A 13,566-nucleotide genomic window follows, 5' to 3' on the forward strand; every position below is an offset into this window, starting at 1 on the left:
ACCGACGCCAAGAATAAATTTCGATAGTCACAAGATGTTTCCGAGCGAGACGACATTATTGGCTAAATTTTATCTTTTACCTCCCATGCATCATATGTCAATTAAGTTTTACCTAGATATCGACCTCTAGCTAGATGAAAATTGGCGAGAATTTGGTTGAGGGCCTTTGATTCAGGGCCTTTGATATTTGGTGGTGGGTACTGATAGTGGGGGTTCAGTTACCCCGCCCCCTATTTTTCAGGAAGTTATCAAACGGGATTCAATGGATTCAATTCATCACTTTGTTTCAATAATAACTTTCCATGAACTTGCTGTATCTAAGTCTGCCTTCATACATCCAGTAATTAAGTATTCAATGCTTGTTTATAGTTGTTTTCCTAAGTTCTATCTAGTACCTAGATCAGCCTTCGCTAGTCATACCATGGACCTCATCTACTGTTAAGCCTTACCGCGAAATTAAGGCAGTCATCGTATAAGGTATCGTTAACCGAGAATCTCGTCCCTACCATTCGCATTCGTTAGTGTAGCTAGGCAGGCGATTTCTCACTAGATTCAATACTCACGTATAAGTGTCGTCTGGCATTCTTATTCCGTCGTTGATCGAAACGCCCATCAATCTACCACCATCCACAGTTAATAGTGCGTAGTTCATGTAAGCTCCACCAGGGCTAGATAACATCAGAACCGGCCCAACCATTTCCTCCGGTCGGCCTGGACGGCCAGCAGTGCAACGCTTGGCAGCTTTTGTTGCCTGGTGGTTGATGTTATATTCATGCTTGCCTGCTGTTACACCCGTCCTGTGTTTTCTTAGCATGTTGTACATAAAATGACTTGTCTTCTAAACAAGGGATTTGATGTTCTATAAAACCTGGGTAGGAATCTAAAGATTGTAACATACTATCGATCTGTTAGCACCTATCTGATAAGGGGTAGCTACTAAATGAGGGCTTCATGATACTAACCATCTCAGAAGGGAAAATTCCTGGACAAATTGTGTTGACGCGTATCTTCATTCTAGACTATATCAGTACAAATACCTAATCTTTCTAAGATGTCACATTAGTACATACGGGTGTAGACGACCAGCAAGTAGTTTAGCTAGATGCACAGCTAACGTTTGGATGGATCCAAATTAGTCATTTTCTTCTAGCAGGACCCAATAGGTAGGTACGTACTTGCTGCCTTGGAAACACCATATGTCAGAGATCCCATGGATCTAGTCTATGTTAGCTACCAAGTAGAGTATGTATATGTATGGGGTGTGGGGGGTGTGGTCTTGCCTCTGGTTTGCAATTCCGGCCAGTGAAGCGATTATGCAAACATTTGGATCTGTTGATTTGCGGAGGAGGGGAATGAAGTTGACGGTCAAGAAGTAAACGCCGTTAACGTTGACTAAAGCATGTTAATATTACCTAAAATGACAACTATGAAGCAGATACATACTCTGATTACTTCGATCGAAATCCTCTCTGCCGTATCCAGAGTCAGTTATACAAGAGATCCGAAATGACCTCAATCGGGTGCTTACTCCTCGACTCCGTTCAGGAGGAGATTTTCAACCTCGTCAGCTATTCCATGTTAGTCCAATGTATTTTAGAAATTCTTAAAAAATCATAAATCGAATATGTATTATAAACTTACGATTGTCGTGATCCTTCGCTGTGACTCTCCAAGGGCTGTTCACGCCGGCGCAGTTAATCAGTGTGTCAATCTGCATGTATGGTAAGCGCTCTATTCCTAGCGCATTTGGACGGGTGCATGGAACTTCAAGGCCTACAGACATGAGTTTCCTGGGCTTGAACGGCTTCGGCGATCTTCTGACATCCTGCCTTGGTCTGTACGTCTCCTTGGATACTAATTTTCAAGTTAGCAAGGGATTCTCAACGTCTGTATGATGTAGAAGCTCTCTTACACATGGGTGTTACCACCGATCTGTTTCGCCGCAGTTTCCAGGACGTCCTGTCTCCGCCCAGTGATATAGACTTTCGCGCCGTTCACAGCAAAGCCCTCGGCGATCGCTTTCCCGAGGCCGGATCCTCCGCCTGTTACGACGACGACTTTTTCTCTGACAGAGAAAAGGTCTTCTATCTTGAATGAGACGTGTTGTTGTTCAGCCATGGTAGAGTGCAATTATGAAGTAATTTGGTATATCAGCGCATAGGAAAAGGGGGCGGTTTAGATTTCGATTCTCCAACCTATAAGTTGGGTTTGTAAATGCGTCGGCGTCCAGCCGATCGGCTCAGTCAGGTTTACCCGCGGGGCAATCTCTACTGCACCCCGCAGTTGCCCCGAGTCCCTAATCTTAGGGGCCAATAAGCCCAACCGCGCTATATTGACAGGCCTAACCTTACAATAGCGCAAACATTCAGGAAGAAGACCCAGCAGCAGGAGCGCAGCTCAAGCTTACAGAAAATAGCCTCCCTCTTGAAGGAATATGATGACCGGGAATTTATTCCCATTTGATGGATGCACAGTTAACACATGAATACTCATAATTAAGAAAATTGGTGGTCAATTTCATCCCTCTTCCCCATCAATAAATAAAGCAGAAAAGATTCAAGGACCCCTACCATTTTCTCCCGCATTTCGAGCAATCCTATTTTCCAGATTCATGACTTTTGATTCTTAACCTCCGTTCATTCTCATCATGTCCATTATCCTTGCAATTTCTTCGTTTAGTCTTCGGCGGGGTCGGCAAACAGTGCAGGTCTGTAGTCGGTGCAGAGGTTGCAGACCCCTCGACACTCTCCCGTGTCATCCTGCCACACCTCAACGTAATGGTATCTGGTCTCACGGACCACTCGAGTGAACGGGCATCTCAGACAATTCTCGCAGACTATGGGAGCGATCAGGATGCCCGGAGTGTAATCGCGGTCCATGAATGATAATAGCACGTCATCGGCAAAGGCAGGCACGATTTCAAAAAGATCATCGAACGAGCTCGATCCCAATGGCCAGAACATAGCCGCCTCGAAATAATGGACGAAGAAAGGTTGGAGCTCTTGGACTGGGTGCTTGTTATATGCCTCTTCAACGGCGTGTCGGATTGATTCAATATGATCCTCTTCAATCCACTCGGGTTCTTGCTCAGGGTTGGCGTCGTGAAAACGTTGCTGCACATCGATGGCTCTGTCGCGCAGAAAGACTTGTAGCTCGCGTTTGATCTGCTTCATCATGTCATGCAGTTCGAATTTCTCCGCGGCCTTGTACATTCTCGGGAAGTATTGCATAGAATCCAAGTTGATCTCAGGCTCAATTCCTATACTTTGATTAGAAACCTATAGGTAAGACTTGGTAGGCCTAATGTAATGCGCTCACTTTGAAGGTAAATCCAATCCATTACCCAATTGATGGTCTGCTCGTCCCCATCAATAATGATCTCATTAACCTCGTTCTAGGGAGTTTATCTGATTAGTTTCTAGGCATTGATATTTATTGTCATGTTCTCTTACCTCGGGATCATCCTCCAATGCACGCTTGAACAACGGGCAGCGGGTCGATAGGACCTCTTTGTGAACTGGCCATGTTTCATCTCCACATTTGACAATCATGTCTGCGGGATCGTTCATCCTACTAGGAAGTCAGCTAATCGTACATCTCGCAAAGGATTATAGGTCTAACGTACTCAAGATCAAGCAGCTCGTTGCGACTACCCATGGTCGCGATCACACCTAGTCGGTGATACTTACCTAGGTAGTTGAGGTATTACTATCAGGAATGTGATGCCGATCCTTTCGGTGCCAAAAGGCTTCTTACGGACCACATATGCCTGTTTTTGGCAATGTGGTCGCTATTTGCGAGGTCAGATGTGTTGGGGGTGGGATTTGGAAAGAATTGTGATTTGTGGAAGTTTGGAATGCCCTCACCGTGTAAGTGTAATAGATGAGAATGGGCAGTGAGGATTTCTACTATCTACAGAACTAAGATAGTGCCTGTCCAAATAGCTTGCCTCTGTCGTGCTGTTTATACAGCCCACTGAGGTGCTAAAGAAACTATCCAGGGTCCTGTAGGTCTGGGAGATACCACATTGACGAATATGCTTTACCCACGAGGTATCGTTCCAATTCTCAGATAGAGCATCAGGACGTGACAAAGGCACCATATAAATACGAAGTGCAATCTTAGATGACGACAACTATTAGCTAGATTGACACTTATTTACTCTACATGCTAACTTCAGGGCTACCTTAGTTACTCCCTTCATTTCCTTTAACAATAAATCACAGTATTCTAGATACTTCTGCACTCATTGTCACATGGAAATCGCTTTTAACTACCTACACCCGTACCAATTCTATTATAAACCTGCCCTTCATCATCCTATGAACCAAGTATAGACTCACTTTATACTCTGCACAATGAATTGTCCAATCTAATCCCCAATTATAACCATATGAAACCAAAAAATGATCATGACAAGCTAAACCAGATTTCGAACAGTCTCTATAAGACATTATCCCACTATGGAGCCTAGTACACATGGGTAGGATCACAACCATATCTCCGGCAATGGCGTGGATCCTGTGCTCAGAGTCGGAACTTGGCCAAGCCCCCAAGCCCGTTCGGTCTTGTTTGGTACGATAGTCCCATTGCGGACTTCATAAGACTCGAGGCTGTAGTAGGCGATGGCCTTTTCGTCGAGATCCGCAATGCAGAATATGATCGAGCGGTCCATTCCCCAGTTGATCGTGAGTGCGAGGTGGGGATCAGCGTGGCAGGGCCTATCAATGAGAATTGCTTGAGGATTGGGAGGTCCTTCTGTGTGGAGGTTGCAAGGATAAGTTTCTCCAGAGTTGTGTTTCTCTATGAAAAACTTATACTCGCAGGAGGTGTTGCATGTGATGCTGCTGTTGTATAACGTCCAGGTATCCAAGGGGACGTTGTCTTTGCTAAGGACGGTGGTAGCAAGTGCTAGGAGGGAGAAAAGGGTCTTCATGATAGCCATTTTGTCTGACAAGATTTAGTAGGTATTTGATGACACGAGGATATGGATTTATATTGGTATCTTAAGATATTGGCATTTTAGGAGGGACTACGGCTCAATTTATAGTCATCGAACTCGAGTAAGATTTTGTCTAATGTAAACAATCACAATTATTTGTTGTGAGGGCGATAGTATAGTTCCTTAAGGGAATAGTTTATTGACATGAAGTTAAGCCACGAAAAATAGGTATCGATTGCTTTACAAAAGAAATTTACATTTCCACCAGAATTTTGAGGCTTGATAGGGTGAACTAAACCATATTTTTGCCTCAAAATTAATCCGCAACTCACAAACTTAAATACCTGTCGCCTAAAGTCTTTAAGTTCAAAGCCACAGAACTTGGCATCGATTTAATGCCGCAGAATCTAAGCTCGGCAATATGGCAATAATAGGTTACTATTGACTTTTTCCATCTGAACACACATAATTCTGTCAATCAAAACCTGCTATCGTTTTAATGTCGATGTTGGAAGGGGGTCGATGTTTGGTCCACTAGCAAACATGATAGAGATATTTCACCCCATATTCTTCTAATCGGAGTGACACTTACATGGATTCTATTAAGACTTGGTATTTGATCGGTAGATCCTGGGCAGCCTCAAGAGTTTGTTAAAGAAAAGGGGGTGATGACTCAGCAATCAAATAGGGGATTTTCTCCACTAGCCACAGCATATTATCTAAGCCGCCACGATAGTGGATTATGTGGCTCGTGTAGCGCAAGAATCAAGCTTATCTTTCCTTTCGCTCGAATTTGACACGAAACAAAATTTTCTCTTCCTTCACATTCCATTCCTGCCCTCCCATTAATAACCGAGCGCTGCTCCCCAATTGGCCAACCAACATGCGAACGGCAGCGCTGTCTGCGTCTCTGCGTGTCGTGCCACCATATTCGTCATTGCCACCTTGAGGCTCAAGTAGTCTTGCCGAAAGTAAAACGTGTCTTTGGCGTACCGTACTTCCTCGACGGAGACTTGCACGATTGAAAATCGTTGTTTCGCACATTGATCACAATACGCCGGTAGTAACATTATCCACAAACCATCGCAATCATGGCCGACATACTCAATGTCTATATGGGCACACCTCCTATTGCTAGGTAAGCTTCCTTGCTCCTCGATTGAGCTGTTTGCGCGCATGAGACATCAAGCTAATAGAACCTCAACAGGACGGTCGCAACAGCTGTATTTCTGTGCTCTGTAGCTTTCTACACGGGCATGGTCAGCGCCGAGCCCTTCATCTTCCACTATTCGTTGATCTTCAAGTATCCTCCTGGGCTTTACCGACTTGTAACAAGCTTCCTGTTGACAGGATCGGGAATGTCTGTGCTATTTGATACATACTTCGTCTTCACATACTTGAGCCAGCTCGAGGGCAACCCTAAGTTCAAGAATAAGGCGGACGTGATCTGGTACTTGATATTCGTCGCCGGTGTCATTTGTGTAGGTCATTATTTCCTTCTGCTGTTCACATTTCGTATTTCCTCGTCCGCGTTTCAAGCTGCATTACCTGTCTTTGTAAACACCTAAACACACCTCATATATCTGCCCGCATAGTGATATCGCACTACAGCTATGACGGTTCCTGGAACTGAGGAAGATTACCCCTGCACTGCTACTGGCCCGTCATTCGCATACCTCATTAGGGTCAGCTAGGAGTGTGGGCATGGTGGGATGTCTCATTGGATGACTCGAGTAATGTCTTCGGACGCGTTTACTCGGGTGGTTTTAAGCGCCCTACATACTTAGCCTTTATAGGTTGCTTTCGTGCAATTTATCTATCGTGTAATCTTGGCCATAGTTCGAGGCGAAATAGCTGGCTAACTAGGACATTAGCCCTTAAACGCATTTTTCACCGAAGGCATGCTATTACTGCATGCATTACTCACTGCACTATGCTATACAGCAACGCAAGACCAGAGAGGCATGAACGCACACTTCTACATCATCACTATCCCAGCACAACTTACGCCTTACTGTCTCCTGCTTGTCCAGCTCCTATTCCCTGGTGGCTGGGTTAGCTTGAAGATCGGGTTGACGGGTCTCGTTGCTGCTCATCTGCATGACTTCTTAACTCGGATATACCCCGAGTTCGGCAACGGCATCAACCTCATTCCGACTCCAGGTTTCCTTACATGGGCTGTGGATGCACTGGGGGTCGGGGAAACTACCCCCGGACCAGCAGAGCAGCCCCAGAGGGAAGGAGCTAGGAGCGGTCCTTTACCGGATTCATGGAGGAGTAAGGGTCCTGGTAGACGTTTAGGTTAAGACAGCACGTGTTTAAATAGTTAATGATGGACGATAAATGTGAAGATTTTCTCATTAATTTACTTAATATGTTATCGCGGTGATAGCCATCAATGCTCCCACCGTAAAATGTGCAGTATGGTCATATCCATGCTATGTCCCGATATAAAACATCTCCCAAACTCCCGTAGATCTCGATGCTTTTCCTAGACAAAAATCCACCAATGTATCATTATTCGTTTTAACTATCCGAGATCTTACACTATCCGTACAAATCGCTATGGGTTGAATGAATAGACGCCATGTCCGTGAACTCAGTCACCCTCCGTCGCCGGTCTACGACGCGGTGCTCGGCAACCTGCGGCTCCTGCCGATGCTGCTCTGGTGGCGTTCCCATCCTTATCCCGTACCCTACGTGTGATTCTTGCCCCCACCGTGGCGGTTCCTCTTGCTCGCGCCGAGGCGTGGGGTTTGGTATTTCGAACCCGATGGACAGGACCTCGTCCCGGTCGTCGTCGTAGTCATCATGATCTCTGCTATGCGGTGGTGTTACTTCCTCGAGTGGACGGTCGACGGTTATTCGTGGTGGCACGTATTTCATCGGTTTCCGCGCTTTGCTAGGGAGTGATAGCCGAGGAGCAGGCTGGCCGGGAGGTGGTGGGGGAGGGGGCGCGGCGCTCGTGAAGATTGGGTGGGGTGGAGGTGCGTGGTTTGGTAGCGATATTGTTACCTGAGGCGTTGGATAAGTTGGTTGGGGTTGAGGGGGTTGAAGATGAGGATATAGATATGGCTGAGCTTGGAATTGCGTAGGTAGCAGAGGTAAGGGGCCCTTGTCGCTTGCTGTTGTTGCGGCGGCCGGGATATACGGGGTCGGTATTATTTGGTTCATTGAAGGTGCCGCATTCAGATAAGAATTTATGGCGAAATCATCAGGTTTATTAGATTTGATCGGTGGTGGCGGGCTAGGCGTGTCATTCCGAGACGCTGTTCGGCTCGCGACCCGCGGTAGGTAGGCAGGATGGGTGGGTAGGCCTAATTGGTTCGGATTGTATGTATAATTCGATTTCGGGTTACCTTGCACTACCTTCTCCGTTTGATCATAGTAGTCGGCATTATTGGTGTAAGGCTGCTGAGCTCGCGTCTTCCAGTTCGTCGGTAGAGAGTTTTGGGTGTTTCCATAGTAATTCGAATAGTTGCCCACGAGAGGCGGCGAGATAGATTTTCGTCCATTTTGCGACTCGAGTGGGCTACCATATAGATATTTCTGCTTTCGGTGATAGACCCAGAACAACCCCGTCCCTCCCAAAAATAGCAATGTAGCTCCGACAGCAATACCAACGATGGCGCCAGTGGTCATGGTAGTCTTCGACTTGTCATCAGAGGCAGTAGTCTGATTCTGAGGAGCAGCAGTGATGTTCACTTGAAATTGAGTGAACAATGACCCGCTAAGACCAAGGAGGTCGCCGGCTTGGGGCTTTTGCTCACATCCCGCCTGTAACGCCGTGAGAACTATTGAAATTTAGTCAACGTCCTCTTCCACGAGAGTGAGGATTAATTGTCATACAATTTGACATGTAAAACTGGTTAGCACTAGATCGGAAACACTGGACGCAGTCTTGCAGCTGAGAGCCATTGAATGCGCCACCATCTGCAGTGCAATAGTCGAGCTGAGTCCCATTGTCAGGATTCAGATTCCCGGTCTCTAATGCTTGCTTAAGAGGTCGGCAAGCATAATCAATATCACACGGAGACGATATGGTTTTTGTCGCGTTTGGGAAACCGTATATGCATACGTCAACAGAGTATCGTAGGTTGTCTCGAGTTGAAAGTCAGTACGTCAACTCACATATCTGGCGATAGTGAACACGTACATAGATACCAAGATATGTCATTTTCCCCATTGCTCATAGCATGACTCTCTTGTAAACATTCGACGCAGTTCTTAAATCTGATGCCGGCGGTCGTGGTCGAATATTCTTGATCATTGCATACGATATCTGACGAATTTGTTGATGACGCATCTTGGTTTGCTGGATCGTCCAAACAGACCGACGCACATGATGACCCCGGAGTGACTTGTAACGCTACGGCTTTTTGTTGAAAATAGAGGAGAGAAAATATTAAGAGGACGAAACACGAGGTCATGTCGTATGAAAGAGGAGGTTAACGAGGAAGAGGTTAGACTGGACGAGAGAGAAGGCACCGTCTTGATGATTCGAACATCGCACTAGTCTACCTATTCACCAACCACAATGCTGACTGTTTTGGAGGTGGATGGTATAATTCTAACAAACCAGTGCGTCTAGAAAAAGATACGAATAGGAATCAGACGCAAAGCTCGAGACTTGGCTGAACTTGAGGGTCGTCGGTATGTACATATAGGTTGGAGACTGCATCTTATCCTTGGCCGAAAGTCGCCGTATGCAAGAAAGGCGGCTCCGGAGTGTAGACCGTGTTAGCCTAGCTGAAATTCTGAAAGACTAACGGCGTAAAAGCGCATGTGTAGCCGTGGAGTTGTTTCCCATTATAGCATGAATTGTTGGTTGCTCTAATGAGGGGAGAAACTACGTAGACTGTCAGGCCAATCAGAGTCAAATCCAGAGAATGACATCGATATCCTTCCAGCCATTCAAATTCATGATCAACCAATGGGGAGCAATAGACTACTCCACGAGAGGCGCGAGAATGGAGCTCCCGGTGGGAAGAAGTAGAAAGCCAATCTTGAAGGTTGGAATCTCAAGTCCGGGGAGGTCGAAACGACTGGACAGGGGTGAATAGCTAGGACGGTGGTAGAACGCGATATGAGTGGTCTCGTAGACGCCGGCCAGAACAGCGACCGGCAGCCTGCCGAACTAGGAAACATTGGACCAATAATATGCAACACGAGCAAGGAAGACGGCGGTGGATCGGCGTCTGTAAGAAGCTTGAATTGGGGAGAGCACTAAGCAGGCTCTCCAAATACTCCGAATCTTAAACACTCAAGTTTTTCGTTGCAACGAAGGGCCATCAGAAGACAGCACAGAGTAACATTGCGTTATATAGACAAGCGCTTGACCTGCCTACACGCACATTAGCGCTTAGTTAATAAGATCAAAATATTTACCTTGGAAGAGCTCCGAAGGAAAATATGAAGAAGAATCCAGAGAGTCTGCAATTCAGCTGAACCTAATAAACGAGGTGCAGGTTGCAGTAAGACCGGTTCAAGGTTGGTCTTTGACAGGGCGCCAAGAAAATGAGAATCGGGCGCGATCACAATAGTGACTGTGGCTTGCATTGCTGCAAGCGTGCCCAATCAAACTTGCTGTTGTTACAAGGTACTTCATGAATCCATCAATAGAATTTTTCAAATGTCAACACACACAGAAGTAAAATCGAGTGAAAGTGATCCAGAGAGTTATAAGTGATGAAAAAAACTTTACAATTGCAGAAAATGAAGAGTAGAATAGTGTTAAGATACATGACTCTCCCCACTAATTTGACTTCGATATCCTGATGACATAATCATACATTCACTTAAAAAAACCAGTTGCAATCTCGCCTAAAGCCAAGTCACGTGACTTTTCATCTCCCTTACTTCGAGCCAACTAATCAACTTAATTTATCCTAGCATCAGCATCGTGTTTGAGGTGGAAAATCTCACCATCTTTCAAGGCTGAATCCAACATAGCTGCTAATACTTCGCACAGCGGGATTTGAACATAGACTTTTCCTTTACCTAAGAAATCCCGATAAGCGATGTTGGTAGTCCAAGAATCCTTCCATTAATCAGATAGACCCCTACCTCGGCGCTTAATTGTGTAAGATCTCGCTTATGCTACGTCGTTCTTACTAGTCCATGGACCTCACTCTTCTGTACATAGATACTAGGTATGCACCAAAGAGCCATTATTAACACGACCAGTATGGAGTTTGCTATCCCTGTCGGTCTAACTTCCAATGCCATGGCACACGATAGTTTCATACAAAAGAGCCTCTGCTGCTATGCCCGCCGCCCACCATCTATATATACAACATAAACTGCTTGCACGAATGGCCCTGTACAATAAGTTGACTGTTGCGATTCTGTAACGAACATCCAGCGCCAACGGAGTATAGGTGCTATCTATCTCCCGTGTTTGTTGCAAAGTAGGACCATCACCTGGCCCAGAGACCTAGTATTGCCTTTGTGTACAACCAACAGACATCCTCCCCAGCGATTACAGGAAACTTTCACCCAATTCCGAACAAGCCGTGGAACTAGATCTGATGGCTCAAGATGCATCACTCGAACCTGTCACACTATCACGGTTACTCAATGCAGGAACAGATTTAGGAGCGCATACCTACAAGCTTGTCACTACCCAACATTGCTAGAATGCCAGTTTGAGGAAATTACCAATAATAGAATACGCTTCCTGTGGCCAATTGGAGTATCAAGGGATGTTGCAGACTCTCGGATATCAAAGATGATGTATACCTGATTACCAGGAATTGAAACTCTTATCATCGGGATGTAAAAGCATTGCCCTTTGTGTTAAATATCCCATTATGAGTCTTTTCTGTTATCACACTTTGAAATACGGAACTTACCGCAGGGATGGGCGTGGGATTGAGTAAATAAGTCTTATAATTATGGTAAGGCTGACAATATGCGATGTAGCACGAGTAACTCACCAATGGGTAAGGTTAGGTACTATGAAGATTGTACATTCTTCAGTGTGTTAATTAATATCGAATATATTGAAGGGGTAGTGCATCAAATTTGGGGATACCTGTGATTCGACCAGTCAACTACCACTCGACGCTCTATCCTAGTTCATATCATGATTTCTACCCATTACGGAGTGTACCGGCCGTAGCCCATAATGAAAGATCGTATTCGACCTCCTAGATGATTAGCAATTACTGGCGTGTTTGTACCTCAATAGCATCGACACCATATCCAACATCTTCGCCGTAACCTTTGTCGATGTTGAATCAAAGTTCGGGAAAAGAAATTGTGATCATCAGACCACTCAGTGTTTCCCTTACACGGATATACGAGTCAATCTTTGACATCAATATTCCTAGCTAGATTGTGGGATGCCGTTTCATCCCTGGTTGCCTGTCGTCGATAGTGCCTCAACATATACCTGGTACCTTAAGTGAGTATAAGACTTCACAGACGGCGAGACCATTTTGGATCAACACCAGCATCATTCTCTTTCCACATCAAGATACACTCCTTAAAACCTCTAATATCTCATATCATCTATCCCAACATGCAGAAATTCTTTGTCCCGCTCGTCTGCCAGTTCCTGGTATCCCTAACCCAGGGACTAGCAATTCAGGAGAGGCAGGTTGATTCCGAATCTTGGAGGATTCAGGATCTAAGTCGAGGTCAGTTGATGAAAGACACCATTCCGTGCCAGAGAAAAAAACAATAATTAACACGCCTCGCAGAGCTTCTATGGTCGACCAACCAAGTCGTTACGACTATGCTCATTGTGGATGGATCTCCCACCAGCGTCTGGTGTGAAGTTTACGCAACGGCCCCTGTCGATACAGATCTAAGCTCTTGGTCATTCTCGAACTACAACTGCCTCAACAATGACTGGTCGATCTCTTGGGGGTATCAACCCGGAAATGATGCTGCAGTTATGACTGTGGTCTCGTAAGTCTAAGCGTATACCATGATAATGTCTCTTTTTGCTGACGTTTCTCAACTGTTAAGTCCTGAAAAAGACAAGCGTGCCTTCTTCGGATTCGATCACATTAATACACAGGCCCATCTTGGAAATGCTGGTCCAAGCCAAGTTGAAGTGGTCTAGTTTTCAGAGGATGAATGTTACGGGATGCCTTAGCGGGGACTCATCCCATTGCTAGTTTTTGCTTCTTATCATTCATTCACTGTCGATCATCTCTTATTCTCTCTAATTCCCTGAGAATATGAAGTATGGCCATATCATAATTATTTGTGGGTCATGGTGTGTGGGAAAAGGGGTTGGAATAAGGTACCTTTATATAGGTATTCATCTTTGTCGTCAATGAACAATTATTCGTACTAGGACTATAACCAAATCTCTACTTGATTCGATGGATTTCAAATGGCTAAAAGGATCGCAGGTACTAGGTATAGAGAGGGCAGTTTCAATTTCTACGAGTAGCTGAGACCAAATATACCCCCCTTCTTCTTGCATACGATGATTTAACTTCTTTCCAACGTAATAGCCAGTGATAAGATATAAATACGGAGAGCTGAGACCAATCTTGCATCTTTCTCTCTGAATCCTGGACACGTGTCTTGGAATGAATTTCGGTGATATCTGTTGTAATTGAGAGTCTCCTTTCTCCGGCATTTCTAGCAGACTTCTTGAAATC

General features: G+C 45.3%; 6 protein-coding genes across 6 annotated transcripts; 2 read left to right on the forward strand and 4 right to left on the reverse strand.

Annotated features, from left to right (window-relative positions):
• Window positions 1-293: 293 nt before the first annotated feature.
• Window positions 294-2,181, reverse strand: GGS22DRAFT_165424 (putative short-chain dehydrogenase). The gene is made up of 12 exons (XM_047961674.1): window positions 1,913-2,181; window positions 1,782-1,854; window positions 1,642-1,711; window positions 1,529-1,568; window positions 1,444-1,469; window positions 1,281-1,392; window positions 1,176-1,216; window positions 1,071-1,110; window positions 964-1,014; window positions 564-797; window positions 450-502; window positions 294-384 (listed from the first exon to the last, which is right to left on the reverse strand). Exons 1-11 carry the CDS (start codon window positions 2,116-2,118, stop codon window positions 484-486), a joined length of 912 nt encoding a protein of 303 aa, XP_047818171.1. The 5' UTR covers window positions 2,119-2,181; the 3' UTR covers window positions 294-384; window positions 450-483.
• Window positions 2,182-2,367: 186 nt separating this feature from the next.
• GGS22DRAFT_194861 (uncharacterized protein) lies at window positions 2,368-3,657 on the reverse strand (the record flags this gene model as incomplete). The annotated part of the gene is made up of 4 exons (XM_047965574.1): window positions 2,368-3,259; window positions 3,319-3,394; window positions 3,453-3,570; window positions 3,626-3,657. 4 exons carry the CDS (start codon window positions 3,655-3,657, stop codon window positions 2,676-2,678), a joined length of 810 nt encoding a protein of 269 aa, XP_047818172.1. The 3' UTR covers window positions 2,368-2,675.
• Window positions 3,658-4,489: 832 nt separating this feature from the next.
• GGS22DRAFT_189468 (uncharacterized protein) lies at window positions 4,490-4,945 on the reverse strand (the record flags this gene model as incomplete). Its single annotated transcript, XM_047964856.1, has 1 exon — window positions 4,490-4,945. The coding sequence occupies one exon, from the start codon at window positions 4,943-4,945 to the stop codon at window positions 4,490-4,492; it is 456 nt and encodes a 151-aa protein (XP_047818173.1).
• Window positions 4,946-5,773: 828 nt separating this feature from the next.
• On the forward strand, window positions 5,774-7,282 carry GGS22DRAFT_165428 (Der1-like family-domain-containing protein). Its single transcript, XM_047961675.1, has 3 exons — window positions 5,774-6,080; window positions 6,150-6,423; window positions 6,817-7,282. The coding sequence occupies exons 1-3, from the start codon at window positions 6,034-6,036 to the stop codon at window positions 7,246-7,248; spliced, it is 753 nt and encodes a 250-aa protein (XP_047818174.1). The 5' UTR covers window positions 5,774-6,033; the 3' UTR covers window positions 7,249-7,282.
• On the reverse strand, window positions 7,283-9,884 carry GGS22DRAFT_165430 (uncharacterized protein). The gene is made up of 3 exons (XM_047961676.1): window positions 9,099-9,884; window positions 8,792-9,043; window positions 7,283-8,736 (listed from the first exon to the last, which is right to left on the reverse strand). The coding sequence occupies exons 1-3, from the start codon at window positions 9,370-9,372 to the stop codon at window positions 7,490-7,492; spliced, it is 1,773 nt and encodes a 590-aa protein (XP_047818175.1). The 5' UTR covers window positions 9,373-9,884; the 3' UTR covers window positions 7,283-7,489.
• A 2,113-nt stretch (window positions 9,885-11,997) lies between these two features.
• Window positions 11,998-13,305, forward strand: GGS22DRAFT_165434 (uncharacterized protein). The gene is made up of 4 exons (XM_047961677.1): window positions 11,998-12,350; window positions 12,474-12,585; window positions 12,649-12,859; window positions 12,920-13,305. Exons 3-4 carry the CDS (start codon window positions 12,684-12,686, stop codon window positions 13,014-13,016), a joined length of 273 nt encoding a protein of 90 aa, XP_047818176.1. The 5' UTR covers window positions 11,998-12,350; window positions 12,474-12,585; window positions 12,649-12,683; the 3' UTR covers window positions 13,017-13,305.
• Window positions 13,306-13,566: the final 261 nt, after the last annotated feature.

The sequence above is a fragment of the Annulohypoxylon maeteangense genome (genome assembly GCF_022496945.1).
Source record: "Annulohypoxylon maeteangense strain CBS 123835 unplaced genomic scaffold GGS22scaffold_10, whole genome shotgun sequence".
Lineage (NCBI taxonomy): Eukaryota > Fungi > Ascomycota > Sordariomycetes > Xylariales > Hypoxylaceae > Annulohypoxylon > Annulohypoxylon maeteangense.

Bases quoted from the DNA above. Each gene is read 5' to 3' on its own strand.
- GGS22DRAFT_165424 (XM_047961674.1), bottom strand. From the start codon at position 2,118: ATGGCTGAACAACAACACGTCTCATTCAAGATAGAAGACCTTTTCTCT. The intron at 1,712-1,781 runs GTCTGTAGGCCT...CCATACATGCAG, and splicing joins TTCAAGCCCAGGAAACTCAT to ATTGACACACTGATTAACTG. The intron at 1,217-1,280 runs GCAAGACCACAC...AACATAGACTAG, and splicing joins GCCGGAATTGCAAACCAGAG to ATCCATGGGATCTCTGACAT.
- GGS22DRAFT_165428 (XM_047961675.1), top strand. From the start codon at position 6,034: ATGGCCGACATACTCAATGTCTATATGGGCACACCTCCTATTGCTAG. The intron at 6,081-6,149 runs GTAAGCTTCCTT...GAACCTCAACAG, and splicing joins GGCACACCTCCTATTGCTAG to GACGGTCGCAACAGCTGTAT. The intron at 6,424-6,816 runs GTAGGTCATTAT...CTAGGACATTAG, and splicing joins TCGTCGCCGGTGTCATTTGT to CCCTTAAACGCATTTTTCAC.
- GGS22DRAFT_165430 (XM_047961676.1), bottom strand. From the start codon at position 9,372: ATGACCTCGTGTTTCGTCCTCTTAATATTTTCTCTCCTCTATTTTCAA. The intron at 9,044-9,098 runs GTACGTGTTCAC...TTTCAACTCGAG, and splicing joins TGACATATCTTGGTATCTAT to ACAACCTACGATACTCTGTT. The intron at 8,737-8,791 runs GTATGACAATTA...AAATTTCAATAG, and splicing joins CCAGTTTTACATGTCAAATT to TTCTCACGGCGTTACAGGCG.
- GGS22DRAFT_165434 (XM_047961677.1), top strand. From the start codon at position 12,684: ATGCTCATTGTGGATGGATCTCCCACCAGCGTCTGGTGTGAAGTTTAC. The intron at 12,860-12,919 runs GTAAGTCTAAGC...TCAACTGTTAAG, and splicing joins GCAGTTATGACTGTGGTCTC to TCCTGAAAAAGACAAGCGTG.